At 43.1% G+C, this 12,341-nt stretch overlaps 1 protein-coding gene across 1 annotated transcript in view; it reads left to right on the top strand.

Moving 5' to 3' along the window:
- LOC138396923 (putative tetratricopeptide repeat protein 41) overlaps positions 1-12,341 on the top strand; it is a 63,062-nt gene that overhangs the window by 15,281 nt on the left and 35,440 nt on the right. Inside the window, exons 4-6 of the mRNA XM_069490709.1 lie at positions 1,832-1,992; positions 4,731-5,172; positions 8,117-8,356. Coding sequence (XP_069346810.1) covers positions 1,832-1,992; positions 4,731-5,172; positions 8,117-8,356 — 843 coding nt within the window. The remainder of the gene's footprint in view (positions 1-1,831; positions 1,993-4,730; positions 5,173-8,116; positions 8,357-12,341) is intronic.

Here is a 12,341-nt window from a genome sequence, read left to right as displayed (position 1 = left end):
ATTTATTTTTATTTTAGGATATTATGAGGGTACAAACATTTTGGTCACATTTTATGTCTTTGCCTCACCCAAGCGAGGATTAGAGGCATGCCCTTCCCCTCTACCATGCTCATTGCGTCCATTAGTTGTGAGTTTACCCACCCCCAGCCCCCTAATCCCTGGAGGATATTACTACAGTGTGAGCACCACAGTGTTGATCAGTCAGTGCCATTTGGCGAGTACATGTGGAGCCTATTCTTCCGATCTTGTGATACCTCACTTCGGATAATGGGCTCAAGCTCTATCTAGGAAAATATAAGAAGTGCTAGATCATCATTGTTTCTTATAATTGAGTAATATTCCATTGTATACATATACCAAATTTTAATAATCCACTCATGGATTGACGGGCACTTGGGTTGTTTCCACATCCTTGCAATAGTGAATTGTGCTGCCATAAACATCCGGGTGCAGATGTCTTTATTATAGAATGTCTTTTGCTCTCTTGGGTAGATGCCTAATAGTGCTATTGCTGGATTGAATGGTATTTCTATTTTTAGCTCTTTGAGGTATCTCCAAATTCTTTTCCACAGAGGTTGCACTAATTTGCAGTCCCACCAGCAGTGTAAGAGTGTTCCTATCTCTCCACATCCTTGCCAGCATTTTTTGTTTTGAGATTTTTTTGATAGAGGCCAATCTCACTGGGCTGAGGTGATATCTCATTGTGGTTTTGATTTGCATTTCTCTAATAATTAGAGATGTTGAGCATTTTTTTTTTATAAAAACCTCAAAGGATGATGATGCATTAAGCTTTATTAAGACTCATATTCTGCCTTGAAATGTGGCTGTTTGTGTACAGAACCCATTTCCAATGCCTTAAGTGCTTGACTTTATATCACAGGCCATTTTATCTCCTCTTGGCAGCTAGCACAGAATGTTCACATAACAGGCAACAATAAGTATTTGCTAAACATTACTCTCAATGACGCTAGCAGAATCTCAGTGTATCTGAGAGACTTAATCCATTAAGGCTTCTACACATGACTTGATTTTCTAGACCTTGATGTGCCTGGATTTCTATGGAAAATATTGCTTTTGAAAAATAAAAGCAAGATAGAAGTTGTTATGTAGTAAAATACTTTTAGGATATTAGGTAGATGATTTTAGGATATTAGGTGGGTGATTTTACGATATTAAGTAGGTGATTACAATTTGGGCTTGCTGCTCCGAGGGCACTTAATCACAATCTGAAAATTGGTCCTCTCAAATTACTTTTGCCCTTTTGCTGGTTCATAGCTTAGTTCTCCCTAAGAACTTGTAACTCCCAGAATGCAAGGGCTGGGGTCTAATATGATGGGTGAGGATTAGGATTGTTTCCACAAGGTTTAAGATGGGCTAGGACCAAATAGACTAGGCAGTAGGTGAGAGCTGCTTGTACGTGTGCATTACTGGAAGAGCCCAGGGTGGTGGCTGTGACCCCAAACAGCACCCAACGTTAAGGAGCTGCGAAAACTTCACAGATCACAGGACTTCTCTTTCTTCCCATTCAAACTCTTTGTAACATGATCTATTTTTGCATCCTGGAAAATGAGAGTAATGTTTTTGATTATACAAAAACATTTTTTATATAAAATCATGAAAATGTACTGGAGACATCTGGTGGTAAATATCATTATCCCTTTTGAGTTGACTATATTGAGGATGCGAATCACATGTAGACATGTATGTGTCATCTATACAGCTGTGAGTAGCACTTGTTTTTCCCAACCTCTTCTGCCTCCTCAGTCCATTAACATATTTTAGCAATGATGGAAACATTTTCACCTAATTTGAGCAAATTTCTATGCTGTAGGTACTCAGCTCGAAACGGATATTCTTAATGAAGACTCAAATGTCTTGGTCTTTTCACTTCTTGTAGAAGCGTTCATTGCTTCTATCAGTTTAAAGCCATGTATACTTGTACTAGATGGAATTGAAGAATTGATTGGAATTTATGGGATTTCAGGTCAGAAGGTAACAACTTTTTTAAATAACCCCTATTTTATTATTTTTCTGTAAAAAGAAAACTCTATTATTTAGAATGTACATAACACTTTTTGATTGCATTGCTTATCTCTGGTTATAACCAACATCACTTTTAGTTACTGCTTTATATTTTTATTGAACAAATATTTATATAATGCATTTACAATGGGCCAGGCACCATTGTAACAACCACAAGAAGAGACGGTGCTTGTCATCCCTATTTACAAAGAGGGGACTGAGCACAGAGATGTTAGGTGGTTTGTCTAAGGTCCTAAGATAGGTGGTAGACTCAGAATTCAGTCTGGTTCCAGAAACTGTGGTCTTTCCCCCTGCATGGATCTCATGGGTCTGCCCTGCCCCTTATTTGATACCTTTTTTTTTTTTTTTTAGGACAGGGTCTCACTCTGTTGCCCAGGCTGGAGTGCCATGGCACAATCATAGCTCACTGCAGGCTTGAACTCCTAGGCTCAAGTAATCCTCCTGCCTCAGGCTCCTGAGAGGCTGGGACTATAGCCAGGTACCACCACACCTGGCTATTTTTTAATTTTTTATAGAGATGAGGTCTCAATATGTTGCCCAGGCTGGTCTCGAACTCCTGGCCTCAAATGATCCTCCTGCCTCGGCCTCCCAAAAGTGCTGGGATTACAGGCATGAGCCACCATGCCTGGCCCCTATTCTATATTTTGATCAGTCTTATTGGGCCCCTACTATGTTCTTTATGCTTTATAGTTTGGTCTACCTCATCTATACTTATTTGGCACATACCAAATTCCATTCACTGGTTGCCATCTTTAGCTTTTTTCCTGTTTGAAATAATATTGGATCAATGGAGCCTGTATTATTTCTTAGTACCAGTCATTACTTTAGAAAGCAGTTTCTTTAAAACTTAAAAATATATGTAATCAATAAATTATGTAAGTAATATATATGTTTCTGATAGGAAATATAAACAAAAAAGAAGAAAATCAAAAATTAAATATACTCACAGTCTTACCACTGTTAACCATTTTGTTTGTATATAGCCCTTTTCCTATTGATGTCTCTCTCTATATACATATGCATGTTTATGTAAATGAAGTTGCATACCATATTGTTTTATAACCTGCTTTTTGATTTAATACATGACAACCATAGTACATTCAACAAATAATTATTGAGCACTTACTATTGGCAGAGCAGTGTGAGCAAAAACAGACATGGTCCCTGCCCAGAAATGGAGTCTTCACTCTAGTGGGGAATGGCAGACATTAATGAAATCTTACCACTCAAAATAAGTATAAAATTGCAGCTGCAACAAGTGCTGCATATTGTGTTGTGAGAGTCTCTAATGAAGGGACTTGGCTTTCAGAGATGGCTTCCTGGAGGAAGGGCCTGAGGCAGCACTCTGCAGGAGGAGGGACTGGCCAGGCAGTTGCCTTAAGCAGTTCAGTGGTGCTTAGGAGCCTGCTCTAGAGCCAGACCCTTGGTTCAAATCCCAGCTCTGCTGATCACTAGCAGAATGAATGAAATGAGATATTTAGCCCCTGTATGCTTCTGTTTCCTCCTCTGCCCTTCTAGAGGGTTGTTATGAGGATTGAATGAGTTAGTGTATTAAAATTATACCCATGATTTAATTTATATAAGTATGGTTGGGCAACCACATGCAAAGGCTAATGCCATTGAAAGAAGAATTTATTACTTATGTTTCCTGAGAGAAGAGGACATGCCATGCAGGGACCCAGGGGAAGTGCCAGGGTGGCCAGAAGGCAGAAGACAGGAGCAAGGGGAAACCAAGGCCAGAGCCTTTACTGGAGTTTCTGCAGAAAAGGCAGGGCAGGGCAGGCGAGACAGGATGGGTTCGTTTGAATAATTCTGGTGACTTTTAGGGCATAGAGGCTGCCCCTAATTGTCTGGTACCTGGCCCTGGGTTGATTGAAGGCAGAGGAAATATTAGCTTGGTGTGTGAGATAGAGAAGAAGGTGGGTTGGGGCACAGCTTGGGATTGGCCAGTCTGCACAAGAAAGGCGTGTTCTAGACAAGCTGTCCACATGCCCAGGAGTTAGCTAGCCTTGGGAAGGGCAGTCTCTCCCTGGGTCTGGAAGGTCCTGAGAGATGTCAAAATATCCTAAGATACAGAAAATAAAAAATACAGTATATTAATAGTTAGTACTTGCAGACACACTCAACACGATTCCTGGCTCAGAGTAAGCAGATACTATGTGATAGTTGCTATTATTAATATCAGACAAGGAGGGATAGGAAAGGCTGCTAAAGGCATTGAGAAAGGATCTTAGGTATATATTTTATCCCTGAATAATATCATTTAGCTCATGATAGTATTGCTGCATAGAGTGAGAAATTTTCAGCATAAAATAATACCTTATTTCTCAACTGAATGGTTCCATTTGCACTGTTTTACATCTCCTCTGGTTGTCACTGTGGGTCATTTTTCAGAAGTATGTGTTTTTATTAAGTAACTTGCTCATAGGATCTCTCTTTTTAAGAGTTCACATTTATATGATCAAGTTCATAATAGATAGAGTCAGTCAAATATGGTTCTATCGAGTGTGAATTGGTATTTTATTACCACCTTAATGCTTACTGTCCAAATTACTAGTGACAACCATAACCCCAACTCTTACCTTATACTTATCCTCTGTATTCCACCTACCGTAAACCTGAAAACCATCAGTAAAGCAATTTTAAAGTCTTTAAGGTTTACAAATGTCTTTGGATCTTTCCATCAGGCCAAAGATTTTTCCTGGCTGCCGCACTCCCTCTCTCCTCATTGCAAATTTATCATGAGCACTGTCTCCTCCAGCCTGTCCTGCAAGTTGCTATGCGCCCGGCCAGATGTGAGGACGGTGGAACTCATTGGCACAGGGGATGAAGAGACAAAACTGAACATCTTTAGACAGCATCTTTCCATTGCCAGCACAGACTGCTTCCAACAGACCAGACAAGCTTTAAGGAAGAAACAAAACCTGAGTCCTTTAAAACTCACAATCCTAGCCGGTGAATGGAAAGAATGCAGGATCTACCGAAATGAGTTTCAGTGTATGAGGGAGTACTTGGAGGTGGCCTCTATTCAGGAGCTCTGGGAATTGATCCTGAAACGCTGGATTGAAGACTATAGTTGGACTCTTAAACCAAAAGAGTCAAATTCTGGAACTGTGTCTTCAGGGGAAGGTAGGTCTTGGCCAGTGTTGACAGCTTGGCAGGGGTCTACAGGGAGAAAGATGTGTGGTAGACTCCCACCCGGGGGAGGAGGCTCTAGGGATAGAGCTGTCTCAGGAAACACGGGATGCCCAGTTAAATTTGAATTTCAGACAAACAACAAATAATCTTTTAGCAGAATTATGTCCTAGTTATTGTATGGGACATACTTATACTAAAAATTATTTGAATTGCAGATAAACAACAAATAATTCTCAATATAAGTATATCCCAAATATTGTACAGGGTATATTCATACTAAAAATTAATTAGTTGTTTATCAGAAATTCAAACTTAACTGGGTGTCCTGTATTTGATTTGATTTGATTTTGTTTTTTTTATTTCAGCATATTATGGGGGTACAAAAGTTTAGGTTACGTATATTGCCCCTGTCCCCCGGCCCCGAGTCAGAGCTTCAAGCGTGTCCATCCCCCAGATGGTGCGCATCACACTCATTATGTATGTATACACCCATCCCCTCCCCTGCCTCCCATCTGCCCGACACCCGATTAACGTTATTTCTATATATGCTCTTAAGTGTTGATCAGTGAAACCAATTTGATGGGGAGTACATGTGATGCTTGTTTTTCTATTTTTGGGATATTTCACTTAGTAGAATGGGTTCCAGATCTATCCAGGATAATATAAGAGGTGCTATATCACCATTGTTTTTTGTGGCTGAGTAGTATGGTATACATACACCATGGTATACATACACCACATTTTAGTAATCCACTCATGTATTGATGGGCACTTGGGTTGTTTCCACATCTTTGCAATTGTGAATTGTGCTGCTATAAACATTCAGGTGCAGATGTCTTTTTCATAGAATGTCTTTTGTTCTTTTGGGTAGATGCCCAGTAATGGGATTGCTGGATCGAATGGTAGGTCTACTTGTATCTCCATATTGCTTTCCACAGAGGTTGCACTAGTTTGCTAATTTGACAGCTCTACCTAGAGAGCTCTGTGTGTTGACTGAAGAACTGTGTTAGACACAAATGTCAGTTCACATTTTTCAGGAATCTAAGAAATGGACCTTTATTATTTCTATAACTCAGTTTCATCTCTCTTTTGACTTTACAGTGCGACCGATGGCAGAAACCTAATTCAGTCAACTCAGGACTTTTTTAGTCAAGTGGGGATTTGTGTCTTTCCCATGTCTCCATTGGTTGCACTTAGATCCGAGGGCCTGAGGGCTGAGTGTCCTTGCTTGTCATCTGTCCCTGCTGTCTTCTGCCAAGGTGACATAGTCCCAGATGGTCCACAGATATTTATTTTATTTTTTATTCTTTTTTATTTTTTGTAGAGATGGAGTCTTCCTGTGTTTCTCAGGCTGGTCTTGAACTCCTGGCCTCAAGCGATCCTCCCGTCTTGGCCTCTGAAAATGCTGGGATTACAGTCCATGCCTGGCCAGTCCACAGATATTGACGTCTCTCCATTTGGCTTTCTCTAGGATGCCCAAGTTCCTATTTGTTCTCGGGTTGCACAATCTTTGCTGCCACCTGCTGACTCAGTTTCTCATCCTACCTGTGGGGGGGCCTTTCTCTTCAGCCAACTTCTGTGCTTTTCTTGAGTCTTGTTCTCTTCTCTAACTCTCTGATACCATTCTCAGTTCAGCAAAATCTCCTTTCTTCCTTGGTGGGGGAAAGAAGTCCTCTTTAGTCCATCCTGTAATTGTCTGAGTCCATTGTTTATGGTAAAAAATATATCCCATGAGTTGGTCAGCAATTTATTTTATGACATTCAGCCATTAGGCTTTTGAGTCACAGTTTGTTCTCTCAAGCCATTGTCTCTGCTCTGAGCTTCAAATGTCTATTTTGAAACTTGAGTTTTTCTCTGTTTCTTCTATACCAGTCTTCTCTTGAAGGCACTGGATTGGAATGGGGCAGCGCTGGGGAAATGGGGGTGAGGAGAGGGAAGTGGAGAATACCTGAAGGACAGCCACATGGATTTGTACTACAACATGTTGTCCTGCCCCATTTTTCACTCTGGAGTTTGCATTTATGTAAAGAAAACTGACTTCAAAATTAGCGTGCCCTCCCCCACCTTCAAGGAGTTGGAAACAAGGTCCCTGTGCCCCTGGAAGAGTCACTCAGGCACAGTGGCCCGTGGCTGTGCTACTCTCCACCTCCTTCCCCCAGAGACAGCTCTACCCCCAGCACTGCCCAGACTCCCCTCTGGGGCCCGGGGGAGCTCAGCCACAGGCACAGGAAGAGGTTGGTTAAGCTGAGATCAACCTCAGAGGACTCGTACACAGCTGGGGCAGAACAGCTCTGCCTGTGCTTAAAGATAGCAGGTAATTTGGGCTCGTCCCCCAATCCCAGCACAGGATATAAATTTAGAATAGTAGACTGTGTTGTCATTTCTCTAATGGTCTGAAGGATCTTTTTATAGTAGGTTAATCATGGAGCCAGCGGGAAACCCAGCTGTGGTAGGAAATCTAAGAGGGGTCAGGTGAGCAATGAAGAGCTGGCTCAAGTGGTGTCTGTGATGTGTGGCAGGAGAACAATCACACACAAAAACCACTCACAGCTAAATGCAAATTAGGCATTTGAAAACCTCAGGAAAGACTATGCAACAGAAATCTTCAGTGTAATAATCAGCAAGCTTGCCAGGGTGTAGCCATAGCTCTGGATGCAGTCGTGACAATATGGATGGTAACTTAATGGCTAACAGTGTGGGCTGTGGAGCTGGGCTGTCTGGGGTCAAATCCCAGTTCTGCGTCTACTTCAATGTGACCATAGGTAAGTTACTTAACTTCTCCATGTTCCACTTTCCTCATTTGTGAGACAGGGGCAGTTGCAGTGTTTACCTATAAACACTGAAAGCAATAAATTGTTTAATCATATGAAACATTCAGAATGATACCTGGCTCATGTTAGCTCCTATTTTTGTCACCATCATGTTGTCTATGCAGGGCTGGACGGCTGGGTGGCCGATGCTCTGTGCTTATTGTGTGTCTCGCATTGTGGGTTGGCCGAGGATGAGCTCCTCCAGCTTTTGGACATGGTGGGCTACAGGAATCATTACAAAGTGACCACGCTGCACTGGGCTGCCTTCCGCAACGCCACCAAACAGTGGGTCCAGGAGAAGCCGAATGGGCTCCTGTACTTCCGGCACCAGTCCCTGCGAAACGCTGTGGAGCACAAGCTCCTTGGTAAGCAAGGCTTGACTCTGCGAGCACACCTGCCAATCAGGGGCGGGGAGGAGCCACGCACAAGGGAAAGCTCGCAGCTGGGATTGCTCACGTAGGAGTAAAGCCATAAACACGTATGCAAATGGTTATATGTTAGGACTTGTACTTGACTGTGAGTAACTGAAACCTGACTTCACTGGCTGAATTCCCCAGGGTTTATTCTCTCCTATAACAGACTTCTGGGCTGCTCTGTTGGCTCCCCAAAGTCACCTGGGACCCAGCTCCTTCTGTGTCCCTGATTCACTACACTGGCTTGCATTCTCAAGGTCACCCAGGCTTATGGCTGCTGGAGCTCCAGCCATCACATTTCAGGCCACAAGAAGGAAGAAGAGCTTACCGATTCCGTTTAAGGAACTTTCCCAGCAACATTTCTTCTTATGTCTCTTTGACTCAGGGCCTCATTACTTGGCCACAGCTAGACACAAGGGAAGCTGGGAATAGAGGTTTCAACTGGGTACACTGCTACCCTAAACCAAGGTGGGATTCTGTCACTAACAAATAAGAATGACAGAACTTCCCTAAGCGGATACTGGGTAGGAGTTAGAGGTCTCTACCCGAATTCTGAAATCAAATTCTTATCCCTTTCTGAAAAGGACTGCAGGTCTGCATCCTAGAGACCTCGGAAATCACAAACACCAGACCTGGAAGCAGAGCACTCAGCAATTACACAGAGCACTTCAGGTCTAAGGACTCAGAATATCTTTAAATAGCCTCTGGGAAGATTCTAAGCTCTGTGCAAATTTCTCCTTACTATGTTCTCTTTTATTTTCATTTTTAAAAGGATAAATCCTTTTTGCTATTTCTTTCCTACACTGTAATAATTCCCACTCTCTCTTAAGTTACGTGGTGTGAAGGAGAGAGCAGGCCTAGGAATGAGGATGCCTTAGATTTAATGTAGTTTTTCTATTCACTTGCTGTATGATGGTTTGCAATGTATTCAATATCTCCATTTCCTACTAACGGGTCATGGTGTGGCTGTTAAAATTGTGGGTACACATTACATCCCTTCGCTGCACTGTGAGCCCCCCAAAAAGCACTATTGACAATATTTGTCAGGGAAAAAAAAAGTTGTATGCTGCAGAATGAGGCTGTGAATACTAGTCTTTGCTAGAGGCATGAGGAATTGTAATAGCAGTAATTCACTTCCGTGTGCCCCGGGCATGAGAAGCCCATCCCACAAGGATGAACAAGGTCTAAAAACCAGGGCTATCGTCCTTGAGTGCATTATGATTTTTTTTATAAACGGCTATTTTTTGACTCTTTTGTCCAAATGTCATACCAATCAATCACAGTGAGGCAAGCTGGTCTTTCTTAGTGACATCGATCTGCATGCTTCTTGCATTTGAAATGTCTAGTATTATATTCAATTTGTAACCTAGATTACTCCTACCAAAAATTGGCTGACTAGAAGGATTGTGCATTGTGATGGAACAGTCTCTTTCACCTTTTTGTTACTTAAACTAAGAATTGTTTGGTCTTATATTCTTTATGTGTCCACTGGTCATGATAGCCACATTTTCTTTTCAGTGATTTCACTGTGTCAGGCACTTCATATAAATTATTTCTCTTACTTCTCATGCAACCAGAACATCCTCAGACTAGGGTAGGTCATTTCCCACCAGCTCCTTGGAATATCCTCGCCTACTCCAGGTGTTCCTGGGAGTCCCTGACAGTGTCATATTTGCTCACCCATCTGTTTGTTGGCTGTAGTCACCAGAGTCTCTTCTGGTTTCTTATTACCAATGTGGGTGCCTCCCAGCTGCCCCCGCTGCTGGTGTTTGCTGAGAGAAAACCAGACTTCATGCCAAGGGTCCCTTCCTCTCCTTCGTCACAAAGCAGCCAGACCTCGAGGTGGTGGAGTTGTGCTGGTTCCATCAGAAGCGAGGGGAAAGCATCTCCTGGGAGATCTGAACACCACTGCATTCCCTTTTCCCCCAAACCCCACCCTTCTCAGGCTGTCAGGGAGCCCTTTCCATTTCTTTTTGTAACCCTACAACCCATAAAAGCTCCCCGAAAATCCAGTGAAGTCCCCTTTTTTTCCATCTCTGTTGAGTGGAAGGAGTCAATATAGCATGATGGTTAAAAGTGGGATCCTGATGCCAGACCAGGGTGAGCCCTGGCTTTCCCACTTGCTAGGCAGTGACTTTGGCCACATTATTCTACCACTCTGTGTCCCAGATCCCTCATTTATAAAATAAGTATACCAACCTCATGGCATTGTGAGCATTGTGCGCATTCAATGAGGTAGTTCCATATAAAGCACTTAAAACAGTGCCTGGCCCATAGTAAAGTCTCAAGAAATGTCAGCTACTATCAACATCCTCTTCATTTTCCTCACTTTCTTCCCTGGGGCCTTCTACCCACCACCTTTCCCAGGATGGCCCATGCAGATCATCTGGTGATGTTGAATTCTGTCAGCCTAAAGATTATTCATCAGACACCCTCAGGCAGGTCTGAGTTCCCTGGGACCCACTCCAGTTTCACTCAATAGATGTTTGCTGAATGAATGCACAGCTATTTCTGGCTGCTGGCTTTTTGGGTCTGCCATTTCTCGAGACCTCCATCTCTATTGCTTTGAGAGTCAGTACCGAACCTCAGCTTTTATCATCTGCCTGCAATAGAATCAGGAACTGGGGGGCTGAGCAGAGGAGAGCAGGCACAAGCCACCTGCATATGACGTCATGGTCATGGAACAGGAGTGGCCTCATTTTGCCCTGTCCTCATCTCACTCTCAGGTCTGTGTGCTGTTTGGCAAACAGAGTCTGCCTTCCCTCCTCCCAGAAATCACCATGGAATCTACTAGAAATGATTTATTGTTAAGAGTGATGGCTTTGGAGTCTGACAGAACTGTGTTACACTTTACACAAGGTGTGATCTTGTGCAAGATGCTTACCTCCCTAAGACTCAGTTTCTCACCTGCAAAATAGGAATAATATTATAACACCACTTATCTTGAGAGTATTAAAAATGCTAGTTCATGTAAGGTATAGCATCTGGCACTATGATAAGCACTTGTGGTGGCCCTTTGAGCCAAATGCCTCCTTCACCATGGGAAACACTTCCCGGCCCCCTTGTCAGGTGGGGCCTTGTGACTAAGCGACCACTGGAAACGTTCAGGATGGCAGCTGCTCTGTGAGTCCTGCCTTCAGGAGGCCTGGACTGGAGTTCCCGGTCTCCAGTCCTGTGGTGGACATAATCAACCTTTGCTCTTTTAGGGCAGTGGGATTTTGGGGTTGTTTGTCAGTGCAGCATAATTTAGCCCACCAAGTGTCACAACAACACTACAGAAGCGTCAGCCAGTAAGTCTGTCGATGAGGACCGTGCTGCGCTATGAGTGCAAAGATGATGCTGGGGCCAAACCATTCCTCACATCCCGTGTGTAGTTGGAGGAGCACTGGAGTCAGAGCAGAAGGGTTGAATGCTGCTTCTCCAGTTACTGGTCACATGCTGACTGTGGGAAAGTCACGTGGCTTCTCTGATTTTAAGTAGCTTCATTGGTCATATGGGGATTCATATCCATGTCCTCCTCTTGAGCTTATTTTATAAAAAGACAAAATTAAATGCAGTATTTTCTACGAATTTTTTTTTTTTTTTTTTTTTTTTTGGAGACTGGATCTTGCTCTGTCACCCAGGCTAGAGTGCAGTGGCACAATCATACCTTACTGTAACCTCAAACTCCTGGGCTCAAGCGATCCTCCTGCCTCAGCCTCCCAAGTGCCTGGGACTACCGGTGTGTGCCACCACACCTGGCTAAGTTTTCTGTTTTTTGTAGAGATGGGGTCTTGCTCTTGCCCAGGCTGGTCTCTAACTCCTGACGTCAAGCGATCCTCCTGCCTCGGCCTCCCAAAGTGCTAGGATTACAGGTGTGAGCCACCATGCCCGGCCTATGAAAATGTTTCATACACTTTAACACTTCAAATCTTGGACTCAGGGTAATATTTGTCCC

Source organism: Eulemur rufifrons, chromosome 16 (assembly GCF_041146395.1).
Source record: "Eulemur rufifrons isolate Redbay chromosome 16, OSU_ERuf_1, whole genome shotgun sequence".
NCBI lineage: Eukaryota > Metazoa > Chordata > Mammalia > Primates > Lemuridae > Eulemur > Eulemur rufifrons.
The sequence above is the reverse complement of the archived record's forward strand: the minus strand, read 5'-3'. Positions and strand labels throughout refer to the sequence as shown.